We start from the raw sequence: 23,593 nt of genomic DNA, 5'->3' as shown, positions 1-23,593 counted from the left end.
ATTCTAAAAATTTTCATAAAAATACAGTACAGCATAAATAATGTTTATATGTGGTTTTCTAAGTCAATATGCAGCCAATGGGGATCTGTTTCCATTTGATTTTGACACCACTAACCTCTAGTCAATGGACTGTCCAAGATCCACCCACCATTATGTGTCAGTTTAAGGGCTTAAACCCATATCTTCTTATTTCTGAGGTAAGTCCTCTAATGTGTCATCTTGCCTCTTCTGATAAAATGTAGGCAAAATAGATAAAGTTTCAAATGAATAAATCTAAAATCCTGTTGGTAAATTAGACATAAGGGAAAAAGGGAAATCGCCAAAGTGGATTCTGAGCCAGATATCAAATCCTATAAAATTGCTAGTTTTAACAAAACAATCAATATTCCCTAGTTCATGGCATAAAATAACTATTTGCATAGTTTATATTTGTCCATATATAAAAATTATCCACATGTATAAATATATGTCCTCTATCTACATGTATAAATAGTTATTATACCACCACCTCCATTGCCTTCAAAGGGAGGGGAAGAGAAGAGATGGAAGGAACTGAAAACATACTACAGCAAATAGCACGTCAAATATTTACTTATCATGATTCAAGTAAGATTTTCCAAAATAAATTCAAGAATGGTTTTAATACCAGAAAAAGTAATCAATATATTAAAGCATATGAACAAGACAAAAAATAAAAGACTATATATGTGTGTGTATATATATATATATATATATTCAATTATCAAATGTAGAAGAAATCTTCAGTAAAATACAGAACTAATTTATATTTTTAAAATAAAAATATAAGATTAAAGTATATTTCCATAAGAGGAAAACTATAGGTCTGAAATTCAAATCCATATTGTATACAATAGAGCAGCAATTTTCAAAGTATAATCTATGAACTCTTGAGGATCTTAGGAGGGGGACACACATGAAGTCAAACTATTTTCAGAATAATATGATAAGTATTATGTTGAAATGCTCCTCATTTTTCCAACTATATCTGTATGAGGCAAGATTTTTTTCAAGTTCAACTAAAGTAACATATTGCAACAGATTGAAGATAGAAGCAGATATGAGTCTCCAATTGTATTCTGTTAAGCTAGATATTGAAGAGATTTGCAATAATATGTATAACAATGCCACTATTCTGAATCAACTTTTTATTTTAGAAAAAAATTATCTTCATGAAGATGTTATTTATGTAGGTTTATTATTTTAAATGAAATAAATACTTTTAATTTTAGTTTCCAACATGGCATATATCAATAGATTTAACTCACACAAACAAACATTCTTTGAAGTGCACAAATATATTTAAAAATATACAGGGATCCTAAGACCAAAAAGTTCTAGAACTTACAAACTAGAGAGAGATACTAGAAGCATTCTCATCAAAAAAAACAAACTCTTAAATAAACATACCTATACTCACCACTCTAATTTAGCATAGTTATAGAAATATTAACAACAACAAAAAGGCAATAAAGAAATCAAAATATCTTAATTTTCAAACATGATTACATATGTAGAAAAACAAAACAGTCCACAATAAAAAATGGAGTTAAGGAATTATTTTACTAAGATAGTTAAATGTTAAAATCCTACAAAAATCATTCACATTTGTATATATTTTCACTGGAAATTCTTTATAATAACAAAAAATGCATCAAGCTTTATACTATATCAAGGCATACCAGAGACCTACATGAAGACAACTCCAAAGACAACTTGATTTTGGCATAAATCAAGGAAACTTAAACCCACAAAAGGCTTATTCTTACAAGAATTCTTATATGAATAAGCTGAACAAATATAATAAATATACAATACAAATTATTATTTCCCAAATTAACTTCAAGATTTGATGCAATACCAATTAAAATATTCCACAGGTTCAAAGGTTATTTTCTAAAATTAAATTAATAAGAAAGTTTATACTAATAATAGGACAGGGATCCCAAAGAACTAAATATGAAAACTTGTAAAGGAAGACACAGTTACCAGATCTCAAATGTAGTATGATAATTTTTAATACTTTATAAACAGAGAGAGAGAGAGAGAGAGAGAGAGAGAGAGAGAGAGAGAGAGAGAATGGACCTGAACAAAGAATCTACAAATAGAATTAGAATTCAATAAATACAAAAGCTTAATGGATAAGGAACCAACACTTAAAAAATGGTAGAGGATGAAATTTCTATCTAATAAAAACCATTGAAAAAATTGGCCACAATCTACTTGGATGCATACTTTGACTCATGCATCAAAATAAGTTCTAAGTAATCAGGGAGCTAACTACACACACACATACAATAGAAGAAAAATGTTATAATATTACTTCAATTAAAGATATAAAGGGTATTTTTATTAAACATAAGAAAATAAGTTACTCAAGACAAAATCAATGGGGGGTTGATTATACAATGACAGAAGAAGTTTGAGTGTTTCTTATAATATTAAAAGAGAAATAGTTTTAAGAAAAACATTTTCACTAATCACAATTAGAAAAAAAGGCTTAAAACCTAGAATCTGTATTCAAATTTAAAAGACCAATAATTTATGATCTCTACTTCCCCAAATCTAAACTGGAGACTGTTTTCTTTAGGTTTGGAGCAAAACTTAAAAGATGGTGATGTGTTTTGTTTCATTTTTTTCCTGAATTTCTGCTATCAGAGAAAGGTAAGATCAAGGTTTTCCTCTTTTCCCCAGAATAATAAAAGTTTGCACTCAGTGACTGGTGAATTTTATAGTACTTTTAAGTCATCTTCTTTTAAGCTTATGTTTTTTACAAACATAATTAACCAGTCATCTAAGTAAAGGCTAATTTTTGACATAGCAATTCTGCTCACTAATATTTGGCAAGAATGGTTTTGGACAGGGTTTCTTAAACTTTTTTACTTACAACCCCTTTTTACCCAACAAATTTGTGCATGACCCAAAGTACAAAGGTTTATAAAATAAGTGTACAAATCAAATATTTGCTGATAATAAATCATAATTCTCAATCCCCACAATGTTGTGAGCAAACCACAGTTTAAGAACATGTGCAGTAGGCAAGTGGGGCTAGTTTGTCACCAAATCAAAACAACCACAATGGAAGCATGAGCTTTTCAAGGTCATAACTTAAATTTTCTGAATACATTTAGAAACATTACATTTAAAAATGGAATAGACAGATATATTACAAATCACTAGTCAAGGAGTAATCATTCACATATATATAACAAGCACAAATCTGATAGGGTTGGATGTTTCCACTAAATAATAAGGAAACATTAATAGTTTATACAGCTACACAGCTTGAGCTAGTCATAAAACTTCTACTACACAAAAGCAAGGGGATATAATTTCATTTCCATTTAGAAGAGGATTAAGTATGCTCAATAGTATCACAGAATGACTGCTTATAGATTGTTTAGGGAGAAGTCAAGACATCTATTTTCAAAACAGTTGATGCTGGCTGATTCTGTGATGTGTTATAACTACTCTATTTCTCTTATTTATGTTCGTGGTATTAGTTGCTGGAAATGGTAACTAATCATTCTCTATACTGGTACTGAATGATATGGTACATTGAGTCCTTCAGCCAGCCAAGGTCAGTAAGCTAGCATTTTCATCAACTAGCTATGCATCTATTTAGTATAAGTTAACATGGAATGCTAAAAAATTTTAAATACTCATTATGTTTTGTAACTTTCACTATAATTATCCCCTCTCTTTAAAAATATAGTTAACAAAAAAAAGGTATAAAATCATTATAAAGGAAAAAGGGATGGAGAGAGTATGAAACAATTTTTAAACTTTTTTAATGTATTTTCAGTTTTTACATAAAATATTTCCCCTCTCTTATTAAGCACTTTTTTATAATTAAAAAATAAGCAGCTAAATAAAACCACTAATATCATTACTATTATCAGACTACATATGTACCATTCTACATCTATAGTCTCCTAACTTTCTAGGAAGCTTCCTAATTAGGGAAAGGAAATGTATTTCATTATCTCTTTTCCAGAACTACAATAATGATCATTGGAGTTCATGTCAATTCAGGTGTGTTTTATTATTATTTTTATATTATTTTCCTGGTTCTGTTTATATTCTTTAATTTTTACAATTCTTACATTTCACAAATGAAGCCTCTACCTATCCCTTCTACAACCACTTCCACACTTAATGATTTAAAATAAATGTCTTTCTTTCTCAACTATTCTCTGAATTTTCCACTGATATTTATAGACACTAGGCAAAAGAGAATACTTCACTCCTTCCTTACTAGAAAAAAAAATCTATATTCTTGGTACTCTGTTTACAAATTAAATTTATATATTCCTTTTAAGTATTTAAACTAACATATAATTTTAAAATAATTAACACTATAAATTTGAAAATAAGAGTGACAAAGGATGTAACAGATCCCATGAAAATGGAAGCAGGAACTGACAAGGAAGATGGAGATCAGGAAGCATTAAAAAGAACAAATTCAAATAGTGAATTTTTTTACAGACAGAGTCAATTTTGTGCCTGGATACAAAGCACAAAACTTATTTGAGAGGATAAATAAGAGTTGTTATATTTTGGGGGTGGTTGTTTGGGTTTTTTTAGATTTGGTTAAAGTCTGAGTGATAAAATTATCCCCTTTAATTTCTAGAGGTACCATTAAGGAATTTTAAAGGGAGAGGAAATTCAGGTAACTCAAGGTAATTAATTTTCCATGATTCAATCTTTTGTCTTACAGTGAATGGATACTAGATCTCCCTGGTCTTTATTTTCAGATGTCCTTTTTCTAAGTACACAGATAATTCGTTTATAATTTTCTCCATGAAGTACCTTCCTTTATATTTACTCTGACATTAATTCCCCTACTATAATTTTATTACTGTATTTCAATACCTCACTCTCCAAAATCCAAAAACATAGTCAAAGCTAACACTTCATGGAGTCAGGTATAAAGACTCTGATCTTCAGTGTCATTCTTCTTAGCACAGGTCCATAAGCAAAAATAATATTTCATGGAAAGAGGGGAGAAATATAGCAAAGATTCCAGTTCTTCTCATCATCAGACTCTTAAAAGTTGTAAAAGACTTGAGTAATTATATGCTCCAAGTTTCTCATCCGAAGTAGAAAATCACTACAGAAAATCATCACATCTTGTAAATATAATATCACCAAAGAAATCACAAGAAAAGGGAAAGACCATATGTTCAAAAATGTTTGTAACAAAAATGGTCAAAAATGTAGCACCACCTTTTCATAGTGGTGAAGAATTAGAAATTGAGTGGATGCCCATCAGTTGAGAAATGGCTGAATAAGTTTTGGTATATGAATTTAATGGAATATTATTGTTCTATAAGCAATGACAAGCAGCTGATTCAGAAGACCTGGAGAGATTTACATGAACTGATGCTAAATGGAGTAGGACCAAGAGAACATTATATACAGCAACAAGATTATGTGATTATCAACTGTGATGGACTTGCCTCTTTTTTCAACAAAGGTTATTCAAGGCAATTTTAATAGGCTTGTTATGAAAAGAGCCATCGCATTCAGAGACAGAATTATGGAGATTGAATGTGAATCAAAGCATAGTATTTTCACTTTTTTAAACTGTTTGCTTATGTTTCTTCTCTCTTTTTTCTTTCACCTTTTGATCTTTCTTGTGCAGCATGATGAATATGGAAATATGTTTAGAAGAATGCCACATGTTTAATCTATACTGGATTTCTTGCTGTCTTTGAGGAGGGTTGGATGAAGGAAGGAAGAAAAAATTTAGTAAATAAGGGTTTGCAAAGGTGAATGAATCTATCTTTGCAAAAGAAAAGGCTATTTTTTTTAAAAAATGAAAAGAAAATCACCACACAAAATATCACATAAAGTTTGAAAACTCTAAAGAAGCTTTCTGTTCCTTTTTATGATATCTCTAATTGTTAGAATCAGATTCCTTGTAAATTCTTCCCATTATATCTAGTTCTGCCATTCAGGGCAACATACAACAAGTTTTCTCTTTATTTTACATGACAGTCATTCAAATATTTGAAAATATCTGATTATGTTCCTGAAGCAGCCTCTTCTCAAATCTAGAGGCTGTGAGAGACAGAAGACTCTAAGGAGTTGTCCTGAGAAAATTTGGCAGCATAGTGTCTCCTCTTGGTTAAAACCTGGGAGAACAATAGAAGAAATAATAAGAAAGCAGGAAAGATGAATAGAGGCTGAGGCTTGAAAAGCAAACTAAAAAAAAAAAAAATAGGAAGGGAGAAGACAGGAGAATAAATGAGAAAGCAAGGACAGGAAGAGATCAAAGGATTGCAAAGAATTAAAAGACTAAGATTTGGGACCATAAACATTTATAAGAACATAACTGAAGGAGCAATGAAATTCACTGAAGCAATACAAAGTACCATAATAATTAACTAGTACCCAGGGCAAGCACTGGGATAGGAATTAAAGCCCTCTGTTTTAAATACATTTCCTTTGCTAATTAGCTATGTAACCATGGGCAAGTCACTTTACCTGTTTTCTCATCTTAAAAAAAAAAAAAAAAAAAAAAAAAAAAAAAAAAAAAAGGTCCAGAAAAAATGAATTACTTACTTCACAGGTTACCCTGTAAAGTGAGAAATTTTATAAAACCCAGTGCAATTGTAAAGTGTTGTATAAGCTTACAAGTCAGGCAATGCCTTTTGAATGTAAAAATAAAATAAGAAGTAAAGATAAGTTCTATGAGAATTGAAAATTGGATCTAAAAACAGGTGGAATTACAATTGTTTTCAGCAATAATTACCTTTTTGGAATTAAGTTTTCTATATTCACAGGTAACAGCTTTGAAAAACAATACAATATATAACTAAATAAATTATTGTATCATTTTTGAGATTATTTTACAGATATGCTTTGAAGAAAATTAATGTTGAGCAAAATTTCTAATAACTTAAGTCAATACATTTGTCTAGGAAAATGCCAGATGAAGTCATTTCCACATAGAATCCTATATCAAGAATAAAATTTCAGTTGTACACAGGTATATTAACATAAAAATCCACTGTATACTTTTAGAAATATAGTTCTTTACCTATCACCCTTCTTTAGATTAATGACCAAACTTTCAGTTATACCATCCATACATTGAATTAATGTGATGAATTAATGTATTAATAATACATTAAAATCACTAATATTGTTAAAAAGTGTCCAAGTCTCAATTTCAAAACTTGTTCTTTTTCTTGTGACATTTATTGATTCCATTTTTATGCCTGTTATGTATATATATGGCCCCACCCCCAATCTAATTCTCGGTTGTAATTTAAAAAAATAGTAAAACAAAATAAATGGCATCACAATACAGCAATGCAAGTTCACATTTCCTCAACAACAATAAAGTATCCTTATATTTGTTCTCAGGGACCCAGATTGGTCATTAAAAATAAATCAAATTTTACCTGCCCTTAATTTTTCTTTTTTAATCTTATTATAGCCAGAATATAAATACATATATATATATACACACAAAGTTATACCTCTGCTTTCTTTATATTAGTTCATAAAAATAATCTCATGTGTCTCTGAATCCATCCTATGATTGTCAATGAATTTCATATAGTCTTACATCACTAACACTGGCCTATTTTTCAAGATTCTCTAATATAACATGTCATAAGATAAAGTTAATTTATTAGCTTTCTTGATACTTCTATTTTGAAGAAACTAAAAATTAAAAGTAGAAAATAAATAAGGATATGAAATAAGAGGAATTGTCTTTTTAATTGTATTTCTTTATCTCTTTTGGAATTTTGAAATAACTTGTAATCTCTCATAAATTCCAAAAGTCAGGAATAAAGAAAATTAACAATCATTTTTTATATTCATAAAAAATTACTGAACAATATACTGAAATATCTTTTGGAAGTTTTTTAAACATATGGTCAATAATCTCTAAAAATTTTGTAAAAAACAAAACATATCAAGAATTCAAAGTCCTGAAATATTTAGCATATGCATTATCTACAATTTTTATTTTGTTATTGAGTCATTTCAGTAGTGTCCAATTCTTTATAACCCCACTTTACAAGTGAGGAAATCTAGGCAGTGTTAAGTCACTTGCCTAGGGTCCAATAAACATTTAATAAGTGTCTGAATGCAGATTTGAATTCAGGTCTTCCTGACTCTAGACCTGAATTCTATCTACTTCACCACCAACTTGCCCCCGCCCCCACCATTTAATTCTGTTTGCTTCAGTTCCTCATCTGTAAAATGACCTGGAGAAGGAAATGGCAAGGAACTCCAATATCTTTGTCCAATCTCTCTACATGTCATTAAAAAAAAAAATCAGGCATGTCTGAAAAACGACTTTTCAACAACAAAAACCATTTTTAAATGAGTTCTTTGTGGTATTGTTGTCTTGTCCAGAATAAGAGAACTTCCCAAAGACAAATTTCATCTTATTCCAATGTGATAGATTATTTTCTACTATAGGAAGTCATTGAAGAGACATCCTCTCCTAGGACCCCAACACTTTTCCCTGTGCCTTTTGCACATATCATGTACTTAATAAATGCTTGTTAAATGTATACTAAACTTTTTTGCATTATGATCTTAGGCAAAAATCCTTGTTTTCTACTTACTCCTTTTTAGCCAGGTAATTCTACTGCTCAGGTCTGTTTTCTTATCTATAAAATGAGATAAATCACATGAAAGATCTCTTACAACTATTAACTCTATAATTATATTGAAAATATTTAATTATTGTATTGCAAAATTTTGATCATCAACTTCCTCTCACAGTTTTTTTTTAAACATTCACAGGTTAGTAATATACCTTTAAAGTAGAAAGAGTATAGGAATTGAAAGAAAGATCCAGATTTAAATCCTGCCTCCAACACTAACTACCTGTGTGATGATAGGAAAATTATTTATCTCCTCTGAGTTTAAGTTTCCCATTCATAAAAGAGATATTTGTAATGCCTATACTTTATTAAATCTGTTGTGAGGGGTCAAATATCCAGTAATGGATGTAGGGTTTTTTCCTTTGATCTTGAATAAAATCTTAAATTTTTCATCATTGCTTCTCGAGTTTTTGACAATAAATGCTAATTATCAGTATTTTATACCTATTAATCTCTATCAGACAGCTATGTCCTTTTTTAAAAAAAAAAATTAACTTCCTTCTACTATTTTCAGGAATATCCAAAGGAATCTTGCTAAGAAAAGAAGATACCTCCATTAGGGAAAAAATAACCACCTGCTGCAAACCAAAAGTTCACAGCAATTTCCAATGTCTTACATGAAGAAAGCCTCAGGATAAATCTCAGGCAAAGAAAGCATTAGTATAAACAGAGGGATGTTACTGTTGCTGGCAATTAATAGCTACACCTGTGTCTGACATTGCTAAAGCAAAATCTGCCATTATTGACCGCCTAAATGAAAATCAAGATGACTGCAAAGTTATCACTCTCCAAAAAAAATGATTCAGAATACATAAAACGAAAAGAAAATGCATGAGATTAGTTTAGAAATGAATCTGGAATGGAGGGTAAAGGACAGAAAACTCATCCAATATAAAATTACATGAGATGACTAGAAATCATCCTGACCTTTCATCTACATGAGGAAGATCATGCTGCTTCTTCTGATGTCTAAGACATTCTTTCATTTTATCTGGCTGAGTAAATGTCACAGTATTCAATAAGGAAAACAAATTTTACTTTTGGGGAGGGGGAAACAGCAAAGGAAGAATTAGCCTCAGCAAAATTGTGAAGTAGGGGAAATTTTGTCTTCTGTGTTCTCTCCTCAACATCAGCAACCTACCTAGACCTCCTTCTCCCTAGAAGTATCTGGTATTTCCAAATTAAATTATATTTTGTTCCCCAAAACTTAGGAAGACTTCCTTCATTATGGGACAACTGACTTCATCTATCAGAAAAGTATCTCTATTAAACTAATGCATCCTAAAGCTGTGAATCTCATCTACTAGTCTTGCTGAAACTTATGCCTAAAATTCTACCAGAACATTTTATATCCCTTGATTTAAAGATATTGAGTGTATCCTATTTACAATGCCAGTTGTAACAGAACAGGACAGGAGAACTAGGGGAAAGAGAAAGACACAGTATGAGGCAAAAAAGTGTTTATCAGCAGCCATTAACCCCTTTGTGTGGTTGAATTTATCAGATGTATTCCAACTTACATAGCACATAGTGGGTTTTAAGTAGGGAGAAAATTAATAAGGAGCTCAATGATTTTAGAAAAACATGGAAAGACTTGCATAAAATAATGAAGAATGAAATTAACAGAACCAAGAGTGCATTGTATACAGCAATATTGTTTTTAAAATGTCCTTGAGTGAATTCTATTTTGATTATTAGAAATACAAATTAAAAAATAAAGAATATATGAAGAAAGAATTGATAAATAGATTTATAGAATAATTTATATGTATATTTACACAAACATACATATACACACACAACTATCTGTGGTCTTATCTAAGGTGGGAGGAGGGAAAGAAGATTAAAAAAAGAAAGTTACTTGATAATTTTATTGTGTATTTGACAGGAATAGCTAGTACACAGTAGATTCACAGTTTCATATGCAATCATCTTTTTTATTGTGCTATGTTATTGAGAGGCTGATTTTATTCCATAAATTAAAAATAAATACTTTTTTAAAGAGAGAACATTAGCCATCTTGAAATTAAAGATACTCCGAATTGAAGAGGAGAGAAATAAGAGAATCAGAGAGCTAGAGTTAGGTCTTCTAGTTGAATCTCCCTATTTTACAGACTAGGAAACTGACACCCAGAGAGATAAGTAATTTGTTCTAAATCACTTTAGGCAATAAGTAGGAAAGAACAGAATCAAAATTCACATTAAGATTCTGAAACTCCAGGTTTAGCACTCTCTTTTCACTTTATCCACTTCCTAATTGTGTCTTTAGGTTACTTTACTCATGTTTCATCCACTCAAATGCTATTTATCATAAATTTTAAAAATTGTTAAACAGTGTTTAGTTATTTAGTCTGCAAAAGGCAATCTGTGGTTAAATAAACTAAGCAGCAGATTAGAGAACAAAGGAGAATTTTAATCCTGGCTGTACCACTGACCCACCACTGAAAGGAAATTTCTAAAGACATACCTCAGGAGCCCACACCTTGCCCTGTTTCTGTTTAACTCTTCTTATTAATAACTCAATAAAAGGAACATTTAACTCAGTAGGGATAAATGCAAAACTCTACACTTTGGTTCAAAAAAATCAATTTCACAAAAGCAAAATGAGAGATATGTAAACCCGCTTTCTGATAAACTGCAGTTTATCTGAAAAAGATATGAAGGTTTTAATGATTTCAAATTCCATATGAGATAACAAGGTATGACATAGCAACTAAAAGTGAATGCATCCTTAAAATTGAATTAAGGGAAATATATTGACGTGACTCCAAAGTATTAGTACTATTGTTCTCTGCCATGGTCAGACCATAAATGAAGTACTGTATTCAATTTTAGATGTCAAATTTAAGAAAGAGCATTGACAAAGTGAAAAACATTCATATGATATCAACTAAACTCCTAAAGAGGCTCCTAAAGAGACTCCTCGAGTTCATGTTATATGAGAAATTGTTTAAGAGACTGTGTACTTAAATCTAGAGAATAGAAGAGTTTGGAGAGATATCATAATTATGTACAAATATTTTGAATGGCTGAAATAAAAAAACAAAAGAATATACTTTTGCTTATCTAAAAAATGTGAAACTAGGATTTACAAATTCCTAGTTCTTTTTGCAAAGAAGCAAATTTAAGTTTGAAATAAAAGAAAATTTACACAATGATTAGAGCTATTCCAAAGAGAAATTGGCTCCCATGGGAGCTAGAGAGTGGGTTTGCCCTCCCTGGAGATCTTCAAACAAAGGTTGGACAACCATTTACCAGAGATATCATAGAGGGGATTCTTGCTCAGGGAATAGTACCAGGTATACAGAGCCCCCATTGTACTTTCCAATTCTGTGATCCTGTGATATCAGGGATAGATACAAGCTATCAGAAGGCCAATAAAAAGTAATTTTAAATTCTAACTCCTTCAAAGGTAGGTCAATGTTCCATCTATAGCTCAAATGCACTCAATATACCAAATGAGCCATTATTTCATTAATATGAATAATCCCTCAGATGTCAAATCCAACCCCTCTACAAATTAGTATGTGAGTTTCTGAGATCCTTAAGTTAAAATAGACAAGCCAGCAGACATAACCTAATATGGGGGGGGGGGGGGGGGGAGGGAAGCCTATTCTACTGAAAGTCCTAACTTGGTCAGGATACACCAAAGAATCCTAGCCTACCTTCCTAGAACAATAAAGTAAAAGAGAAGGATTTTATTGAAGTCTTAATCATTTGCAAAGAGAACAGCTGATCTGCCACATACAAAACATGTGACATACTTGCAAAATATAAACTGGTATTTAAATGTTTAATAAAAAAGGAATCAGGATGGGAAATAACTAATCAATGATTTTGAAATTCACAGAATCTATCAAGCTAAAAAAAATGTAGCCTCAGTATTAATCTACAATTTTCCAGTCTTAATTTGTTTAGTGAGCTCTATCAATACACTATTCAGACAGTGACTTTATTTTCTTTTGTATTTAGTTATTGTACTAATTTGATTGTTGAAATGGGATTTAAAAAATCTTTAAAATCAAAGGATCTGAAAAGATTAATAATCAATCAACAATTTTTTTTGTTGTTTAGGCATTTTTCAGTCATGTCCAGCTCTATGGTGCAAACTAAAGCTTTTTTGCTTTTAAAAGTAAAAAAATAGCAAAGCTTAGTAACAAAAACTAAGAATACCTGAAGAAGGGTTGGCCCTGAAAAAGAGAAGACCCTTTTTATCAAACGCTACACAGAGCAAAGGCAATTTCCAAGATCTCTCTATGCTTTGATTCTATGAGTTGTGTTCCTCTTCTCAATTCTATAATAAGCATTCATTTTAAAATGAATCACATATATAATCAGGTACTGTCTACACAGGCAAGAATTAAGAGAAGGTCATAATTTATATTGGAAGGGTATCATGTTTAGGAGTTATTTAAAAGAAAGTTAACTACAGGCCGTTTATTCAAAAGGACTATAATTTAAAATCAATTATAATACAGTAACACTGCATATAATTCTACTATGCGGTACATCATATAAAAGTGAAATTATATTTGACTTTTGAAATCCTATTTGTTGTGGGCATAAAAGCCAACATTTGTGCATGTAAACTCAAATTTCACCTGTTCAGTATGATTTTTATCTCCAAAGGATCCTTTTTTCCTCGTTCCTCCAACATAAGAAACCCAGTCCTTAAATGCTAAACCTAGCCATTATGCCTCTGAGTGTATTCCAAAGAAACAGGGATAGAGACGCTACTATGAACAATCAACATTGAGCATTACTTTCCTAGATGGAAGGTCCTTAGAGTTAATCTAATTCATATTACATATTACAGATGACCAAACTGAGGTACAAAAAGTGAGATTAATTGCTCAAGATCCACAAGTAATCAGTAGCAGAGCTTATATCTGAACCCAGGTCCTGGCTCCTAATTAAGGGTTTTTGTATGTGGCTCCTCTTTAAGGTAGAACTGCAGCAGATACATGATCAGTTTGTAAAATAGTTATTCTATCCTATGTGCACCATAATTCAGATTCATTCTAAACAATTTTAGGTTTGAGGTTTTGGTTTGATTTTTTTTTGGAAGTTTAGGAACTTTAGCCTGATCCATCACTAATCCACCCAAAAACTTTAACTTGCTCCATTTCTAATCTGTGCAGGTTTCACAAGAAAGCTTGGTGGATCCCTGCTAATACTATGTACACACACACACACACACACACACACACACACCATGTTGGTATTATACTTGACACAAACACCAGATCAGCATTAGTCTTATTGAAGCTCAGAACTCTCATACTCAAAAGGATCCACTCAACCTGCAGCCTTCTCAGTAGCAGACTACAGGCAACAGCTCCCACATCTAGCCTATATGGAGATGCCTAAATAAAGCTTGTAAATATTTCTCAAGTGGATTTCCAAAATAGAATTTTAAATACCTGCCCAAGGTTTTAATGAAGAGAAGATATTTCCAACTCCTAATCAATGACTCTGGATGAACAATCCAACCAGAGGATCGCTGGACCTAAAAAAATTAGCCTCTACTAAAACCACAGAAGAAGCAATCTACTCTAACTTCTCCCCCAGATCCACGCGAAGATGAAGAATATAATACTACAGAGTGAGATGTCATCTTGTACAGATGGAGCCAAAGCAATCAAAAGAGTAAAATTAATTTATCCTAACATCCATGGGACCTATAAGATATTCCACCCAAAAATATACTGACTCAATAAAACCTGAACCATCACAGATATAAAGATATGACCAACCACAAACTCCTGCTCAAGGTAATCCTACAAATGGTGTTCCAACAGGATTGTTGTCATAGAGTTGTCATAGATTCTGCTTCTTTGGCCCTGACATTCATTCATCAGCGAGGGGCTCAAACTGTTTTGCTCACTAATCTGATCTTAATCACTGGTGATCACATCTCTAGCCCACCCATCCTGAAAGATCTTATCAAAAGCCCCCATCTGAATATAAATCATGTCAGCAATTTTTCCCAATCCTAACCTCTGTCTAGTCATATATTTCCCGTATCCTCACAATTATTATCAATAATTTGCCTATTCACAATGTCAATTCATTTAACTATATCTCTGCAGCATATTGCCATATTCTGTCTTTAACCCCTCAGACCATATCATTTCTTATTCAAGTACTTGCCAGCCTTTATCTAAAATAATAATAGTTAGTAACAATATAATATAGATAAAATCTTAAACAATCAGTTATGCTCTCAAGAAATTGTGAATGTTTGGAAAACTATAATAAATATTATGGCCCCAGAAGAAAAACTTGAACACAGTAGGACTTAATAAAAATCTGCTGAATGTTGCTAAATGATTAAATGAATACATTGCCACATTTACCCTTAAACTCAATCTATTTTATATATTTTGTTGAAAATGAAATGAGCACAAATTTGCTGAGCAATATAATATACTTTTTTATCTAAAATTTAATTCTTGCTATTGATAATACATTGTACTTTTATAAATGCTAAGCTATTTAAGCTATTTAAGACCAAGCCAGATTTTTGCCAATTCTATCATAATACAAACAAGTAGTACAATGCATTGTAAACATATAATAAGCAATTAATAAATGTGTGTTGCTTTGCCTTTGCTTTATGTCTTCAAAATATGTAACATATATAATTATATTTTCCAATGATAACTTTGCTTGATGAATTTTTATATATTAACATCAAATAAAGCATAAAATAGAGGGATACATGATTACACAACTGTGCTTGCTACTGTCATAGAGAATGTCCAGGACAAACTTCAAGTTGAAGAGAGATTTATTATATATGATAAAGTCCTTCATATGTCCCTGTTTTCAAATAACACAGTGCTAATCCATGAACACTGATACACTGCAAAGAATCCTAAATGACATTCATAAATAGAAGAATTTATTCTAACTAGTCACACACGCAAAAAAAAATCTAGATTAAGAATGGTATCGTCTATAATATTTAGCTAGCTAGTCAACGCAAAGAGACAGTTCATCACTATATATACTTGAGACAGCCAAAAATAAATAAATAAACCAGATGCAGAATTGAATAGAAAGAAACAAGTAGATTGGATTAATTCTGAAATTACATAGGGTTTTTAATGACCTCCAAATTTGTTCTTAAAATAGAGGCCAGGAAAGTGAGTGGATGCCCATCAGTTGGAGAATAAGTTATGGCATATGAATGTTATAGAATATTATTGTTCTATAAGAAATGATAATCAGTATCATTTGAGAAAGGCCTGGAGAGACTTGCATGAACTGATGCCAAGTGAAGTAAATAGAACCAAGAAAACATTGTACACAGCAACAAGATTATGCAGTGATCAATTCTGAAGGACATGGCTTTTTTCAACAATGAGGTGATTCGGGACAATTCCAACAGACTTGTGATGGAGAGAGCTATTCATGTCCAGAGAAAGGATTGTGGGGACTGAATGTAGATCACAACATAATATTTTCACTTTTTTGTTGCTGTTTGCTTGCTTTTTGTTTTCTTTCTCATTTTTCTTTCCTTTTTTTACCTGATTTTTCTTGTGCAGCATGAGAAATGTGGAAATATAGAGAGAGAAGAATTGCACTTTTCACATAGATTACATGCTGTGTAACAGAAGGGGTAGGGGGGAAGAAATGAAGAAAAAATTGGAATGTAAGGTTTTGCAAGAGTGCATGTTGAAAACTATACATATATTTTGAAAATAAAAAGCTAAAAAAAGGTAGAACCATTCAAGTAGGAGCTAATGATTTCATGAGACATCAAGATACAATAAAACAAAATTTAAAACAGAGGCCCAACTTATAACATCAACATTCTTCCTATGAGATAGTATAGATAGTATAGACATAAACAACACAGTCTTAAGAATTAAAGTTGTGAATCATCAAATAAACAACAGAAAAGGCAGACATGAGTAGGATGTAATTTACTACATATATGGAAGATAAATTGTATGTTTCTAGAAACAAATTGAGGAATATGTCAAAATTTCATCATATACCACAAACATCTTGCCTTCTACCATACTAATGCACCCTCTAAATCAAAGATTTACATTGAAGAACCTTACCCCTTTTTTCAGATCTGGAATGCTTCTCTTCTGTCCTATTGTGTTCTTTATTGTTAAATACTTCACAAGACCCACTCTATCTAAGCATTCCAAAGCAAGCCTCATTTTACAATCTAGCCAGCATCCTAACCACTGACATGGTAGAGACATCAGCAACTATGCTTCTGAAGAGTTAATCATTTTGGATGCAGAACTCCCACCCTGGGGGTCCACACTTTCCTGATTTAGTAAGTATATTTACTAAATATAGCCCATAATATCTGAGTATTTTTAATGTGCAGTCATGTTTAATTTATATCCCAGCCATTTTCTTGCTTTTGTAATCGGCACATACACACATACACAAACACACATACTTTCTAAGTCTGGAACTATAATCAAATCAGTACTACCATTACAATTTTAAAATGTATGTTAATTTACTATTTATTGCACTGATCGCTACCATAGCTGTTATTCCCCAAATTAAAATATCCATCTCCTTGGTAACTCTTCCCTTTTTGCATTGTCTCCATAATTTAAGTTTCTAGAGAACAAGAATTGCCTCATTTTTGTATTCCCTAGAATTGGGCTCAGTCCTTGGCATATAAAAAGTTTTTAATAAACTCTTCATTCATTCATCATATGGATGTATTACCTAGAAAGTTAGGCAGCTAAAAGATACTTAACCTGACAAACAGCAGTCCAGTGGTATGTGTATATATATCAAGGGATCTAGAGAAAGACACCATGATATCCTTTCAAAGGACACAGAAAAGAGTTGAATAAAATGAGAAGATGAACCTTTAAGATGCTCATATCAATGAGGCCAGAAATCCATCATAGTATCAAAAAAAGGGACTATCATAATGTCAAAGTTCATCAAAGAAGGATATTGATTATACAGGATATAGGGCAAAACTAGTTTGGCACACTGACACAGAAGAGATTTGAGAAGTGCAGAGAGAGCAATATAAAGAACGTGGCAGAATCCAAATGATTAAATTTATAAAAATCATGCTTGAGGATTGAAATTTTAACCTTATGTTTTATCATTTATTTTAAGCAATAAGAAATGTAAATACTTTTTCCAAAAGTGAATTATAAATCCTCTAATGAAAAAATATAGTAACATGTAGATAACACTACACAAGAAATAATTTCACATTATAAATTGAGGAGAATTCAACTGTTTGGTTTTAATAGCCTCCATTTGTAATATAACTGGTATCTTTTAAGACCCTTATCTTGGCAGCACAGAGTACCAATTCAGAGTTGATCTAACTACATTGGCTTTTTCTATTAAATTAGGGCAAGATTAACTTCCAAGTCCCCCTGCACAGAGCCACATGTGGCACCTTAATTCCAACCGTGATTTTTTTAAAAGAAAAGAATAAACAAAGGCTTTTCTCAACACCTTTATTCTTTTCAATACAGGTTGATAAAATGTCTTTTAGATTGATGTCTTTCACTTCTGACAACATTATAATGCAACTTCCCATTTTAAAAAACCTCTATCATTTTATTCAGTCCCCAAGATAACCGCCAGACCAGCACTTGCTTACCAAATATCATTTGATTAATTAATCTTGATTAAAATCTCAGTCATCATAAGTAATCAAAAAGTTCAATTACAAAAAATAATAGCCCAAAAGAGATATGTATTTAATGGATTCCTTAGGATACCAGAGCAATATCTTAGATTTGTACAATGTTAATAAATAGGGACAGTGAAAAAACCTTAGTTTTAGAGTCAGAAGAACAAGCTTGAATCTTAGCTTACTAGCTTACTAATTGTTTGACTTTAGGCAATTATTTCATCTCTCCAACCTTGAATTTTCTCAATTGCAAATTGTGGAGATTGCCTACATGATCTTCAAAATTCATGTCCTATGATCCTTGTGTAAAATTCCTAAAGACTCATTCATAAACAACAGTAGAAAAAAGACACTTTTAAGACTTTTTTGCATTAAAAGTAAACAGAGCTGAATAACATCAAGAGTTTATCATATAACTTGTAGGAGGAAAGTCAAATAAACTGTATTTTGATGTCACGTTATATAGAAAATAAAAATAATACAAAAATTTTTGCATAAAATATTTATATTATGAAAAGAAAGTATCTACAAGATTTGCCACAATATTCTATTATACCAAAAAAGGAAAGAGGCCTCCACCAATTTCCAAATGCTCATTTAAATTCATAAATTTAAGGTATTTCTATATTTAGTATCTATACTTACTATTTGACATAAAGAAACTAAATTTAAAATGCCTTGAAATAAATCTGATAAAATTGATTTGAAATTTATTCCAAATCTTAGACCATAAACATATTCTCATAGAAAAAATTCATCCTATTCATGCTTAATAAATGAGTAGTCATTTGCAGGGCTGGTTCCTATTTACTAGACTGAAAGGTGAAACATCTATATAATAATGTAGCTCGACACTTCTGCTCATAAAAAACATAATCTCTACATGTCTTAGGATATAGACTGAGCAAAATATTGAGACTGTTTGTGCAATTAGCCATGATGATGAGATTTCTTTTTTTTATTGTTGTGACTAAATTTATTTTTTAAATCCCTTGAGTTTGCCTAAAAAAATTAATTCAGCTCTTGCACATATTTAAGTAAATTTTATATAAAACAGCATTTTATATAATAAACTTTTCTAATTCACTTCATGATAGGATTTTTTTTTAAGTTTTGTTACTTTTCTAATAAGAAACTTTATTTTCTTATTCAACTCAATACACATATAATTTATATGCCTAATCTGCACAAAGCACTCTGCTAGGTGCTGACAGACAAAGAACAATAAATATGACTATTTCTGCCATCAGTACCTCTGGTACTAATGCTATACTAGTAATACCATAGGGTATTATATCTGGCCCTGACCACCTGGTCACAGCAAAGAATGACAGATAGCAACCACAAAGCTTTTGCCAGTAAGCACCAGAGAGGCATTCTCGCTGGGAAGACAACTCCAATCATTCTGGTGTTGACTGTTCATTTACTTAGAGGCAAAAATTATTATATTGCTATATTATCTCCACCTATCTACCCACTATTCTTTATGAAGCTTCTCAGTATACTAATATCAAGTGCTATAATATTTGTTATTAACTATAGGGAAAGACTATTAAAAAATGCTAGATATATCATGCTTAAGCTGTGGATAACTTTCTTTGTTTTCCTTTTTCTACAAATTTTTAACTCATGACCACATTCATGGTTCAGGGAATGACTGATTGGTCCATGTTCCCAAGAGAGCTGGACCCTGCTGGTCTATCTATCTGTTAAAGAATACATGATTATTAGAGAGTGGATAACAGAAGGGAAACAGTCTATATTAATGCTTAATTCTATATATTATCTTAGTTTGAAAAATCTGAGCTGTTTTTGTTGGGAATAAACTAAGGGAACCAACTAGTTGTGGCCCTCATAAGGCCCTGAGATTTTAAAGTTTAACTAAAGTTTCCACCTTTCCCTAACCTTTCATGTACAATCTCCTAAAATACAGACAGCAAACTTTTTTGTTGTTGTTTTATCTTGGTTTTATCTAATCTCTGTCATTCAGGTGGAAGGACCAGTTCAATTAAGCTCTTTGCCCAATTGCTACTACTAGTCAAATAGTCTGTTTAAGTCCCAGAGTACTTCGTCTCTACAAAAATATTTTCCAGTTCGTTTTTATTAACATTCCTAATATAAGTGTTATCTAAATGCTAAATAACCACAACACTGCTTCTCATTTGCAGCACCAGGATGAAAAGTGGGAATAATCCACTGAGAGAATGATTTTCCCCTCACAGCTAATTTACAAAAAGTAAACTGAGGACATATCTCACACATGAACAGCTGCCTAATATTCATCTGCCCAAGAAAACTATATGTATGTGTAACTTCACTCTCAGTGGAATTGCTCAAAAAACAAAAATTCCCAGAGATAAATACAGCCATTTTACAGTTAACAGGCACTATAAAAATTAGCTTTGGGACTAACTACTTTAGTTAGTTTACAAACCTTAGAGTAATGAAAATTTAATAAATCAAAAACACACTGCAGAAAAGGGAGATCAGAGGCAGTCACTAGAGGAAATATATCTCCTGAAAAATACCACAGATGCTTTGTTCTGATTGTGGTACCAATATAATCCATTTCATTTCAAAATCAAATAGAATACTTGAGAACTTTGGTATCTATCATGAAGGAAATAAGATCATACTATTAATTAAGAAAAGTAGCAACTATTTTCCCCTTTTGCTCCTAATATTACTTTACGTTACCCTATGCTAGATGTTGCCTATTCACTCAATGTGGATTTTTTGGTAGTGGCACAGATATACTAGAGTAGATGCTTATTTGAAGATTGTACAATTTTCACCTCCCAAAAGAACAATTTTAGAATTCTCAACTATCATTTTCTCCTTATTTCTCTTTATAGTAGATTTCAAGCCAATCTTCCCGCTTTCAGCTATATAGAACAGGCCACCTCTGCTTCTGAACCCTGTGAGGCTACACCTTCTCTTACTTTGATTTTTCGTCTTCTACATCTAAAGAACTAACAAAATGCATGCTAGCTTGCTCCTAACACTTAGTAGATAATATTTTTAATGCCAAAGGTGCATGAGCCACCTTAAAAAGTAATAGCATATAGAAAATTACTGAATAGATGTAATGGATGTCAGTGCCTCTGGTTTGCTTTGGGCTTTGGTTAAAAAGTACAAGAAAAGCTTCACTCGCACTTCTGCAAGGAATTACAAAGTTTCTATTCCTACTTCAGAAGTCAGATAAAAGACTTCATCACACTCATCCCTCCCCATTTTAAGAATAATAACCATTAGATCACTTTGTAAAGTCGGTTTGTTCAGAAAGTCATCTAAGTGCATGGTAAGCGAAATCATTTCAATTTTATTGATTTTTGAAAGCTCATGCTTATACATGAAATCAAGCATTTTTATTAACATCTAAGCTTACATTTCTTCACTCATTACCCTCTAAAAGTTAGCCATATATTGGGGGAGAAGGAGAAGGAGGAGGGAGAGAGAAAGGGAGAGAAAGGGAGGAAGAAAAAGAAAGAGGGAGGAAGAGAAAGAGAGGGAGAAGGAAGGAGAGGGAAGAGGGAGAGGGAGGGAGAAAGGGAAGGGGGTAGAGAAAGAGAGACAGAGACAGAAAGAGAGAGAAAAACAGAAAGACAGAGAGAGAGACACAGAGAGAGAGAGAGACAGAAAGACAGAGAGAGAGGGAGAGAGACAGAAAAACAAAGAGAATGAGAGAGACAGACAGACAGAAAAACAGAGAGAGAGAGAGAGAGAGAGAGAGAGAGAGAGAGAGAGAGAGAGAGAGATTGTATATGTGTGTGGTTTTTTTCCCCCCAAGATACAGTCTATGGAACATTCTGAGTGGAATGGCTGTGATGATGTTCAAAACATATGTGAGACACATTAGAAAGTCAGTTTAGGATAGGGCCCAAAATTAAGAGTCACAAGAAAGAGATTTCAGTCCCCAGCCTGAACATTTTTCTCATCTGTGAGACTGAGTAAGTCACTTAATTTTCTCTGAATTTTAGTTTCTTCATACATAAAATATAGATAATAAGGGAGAAGGACTAGACTTGTAATTTTAATGGTAGTGGACCTCCCAGTTGAGGAAACTCTCTTCAATAATGTAAGTCAGTATACCATATTTAACAAATATTGAACCTTCCATGATGGCATAACACAAATAAAGATTTATATATAGTCTCTCACTATGCTAAACAGTCAGTCAGTCAACTAGCATTTATCAATCACATATTACTGCACTGGAGAATATAAAATGAGACCATCCAAAAAAATCCCCAACTGTCAATGACACCACAGTCTAATGACTAATACATTCTTCCTAAAATTTATTGAATTGACTCAAATTTATAAGAAGACAAGTCATTCCAACAGGATGATTTCAGAGAGGCCTGGAGAGACTTACATGACCTGATGCTGAGTGAAGTGAGTAGAACCAGGAGAACACTGTACACAGCAACAACAAGGTTATGTGATGATCTTCTGATAGACATGGCTCTTTTCAACACTGAAGGGATGCAGGCCAATTCCAATATGCTCATCTGTACCCAGAGAAGATACTGTAGAGACTGAATGTGGCTCACAATATAGTATTTTCACTTTTGTTGGTATTGTTTGCTTACATTTTGTTTTCTTTCTCATCTTTCCTGTTTGATCTGATTTTTCTTGTGCAGCATGATTTTGGAAATATGTATAGAAGAAATGCATGTTTAACATATATTGGATTACTTGTTGTCTAGGGAAGAGGGTAGGGGAAAGAGAGAGAAAAAAATGGAACACAACGTGTTGGAAGGATGAATGTTGAAAACTATGCATATGTTTTGAAAATAAAAAGTTTTATTTAAAAAATTGTTCAGTCATGTACAAATCTTTATGTCCCTGTGGATCATACTGTTCAAGAGATTTCTGAGCAAAGATACTAGAGTACTTTATCATTTTCTTCTCTGATTTAAGGCAAACAAAAGTTAAACGACTTGTGCAGAATCACATCACACAACTATTAATTGTCTGAGGTTGAATGTGAACTAAGATCTTCCTGACTCCAGGTGTAGTGTTCTATCTATGTAGCCACCTAACTACCATCCTTGAATGTTAGTAGAGATCAAATTATTTTCTCAATTTTACCAGTAAAGAAACTGAGGCACAAAGAACCTGAATATTTAAACTGCTAAATATTATACTTGAACTTAAGTTTTTCAACCCCAAGAGCAGTGTTCTTTCTACTCAACCACACTGACTCCATAAAATAGTCTACAAAAAGGAATTCTGTTCATGTAAAAGTATTAAACACAGTCACTCAGAAGGCAAT

The 23,593-nt window shown here is 31.9% G+C and overlaps 1 protein-coding gene across 7 annotated transcripts in view; it reads right to left on the bottom strand.

Annotated features, from left to right (window-relative positions):
* Positions 1-23,593, bottom strand: part of DCDC2 (doublecortin domain containing 2) — a 250,189-nt gene that overhangs the window by 113,539 nt on the left and 113,057 nt on the right. For 5 of the 7 annotated variants that reach the window (XR_004231004.1, XM_031946781.1, XM_031946782.1 and 2 more), the window contains one exon: positions 8,616-8,660. The exons of the other annotated variants lie outside the window; for them this stretch is intronic. Coding sequence is in view for 4 of the 5 variants with exons in the window: in XM_031946781.1 (XP_031802641.1) it covers positions 8,616-8,660 (45 nt within the window). In the remaining variant the exon portion in view is untranslated. The remainder of the gene's footprint in view (positions 1-8,615; positions 8,661-23,593) is intronic. 7 annotated transcript variants of the gene reach the window in all.

Source organism: Sarcophilus harrisii, chromosome 1, assembly GCF_902635505.1.
Source record: "Sarcophilus harrisii chromosome 1, mSarHar1.11, whole genome shotgun sequence".
Lineage (NCBI taxonomy): Eukaryota > Metazoa > Chordata > Mammalia > Dasyuromorphia > Dasyuridae > Sarcophilus > Sarcophilus harrisii.
This window is presented reverse-complemented; position numbering and strand designations above follow the sequence as displayed.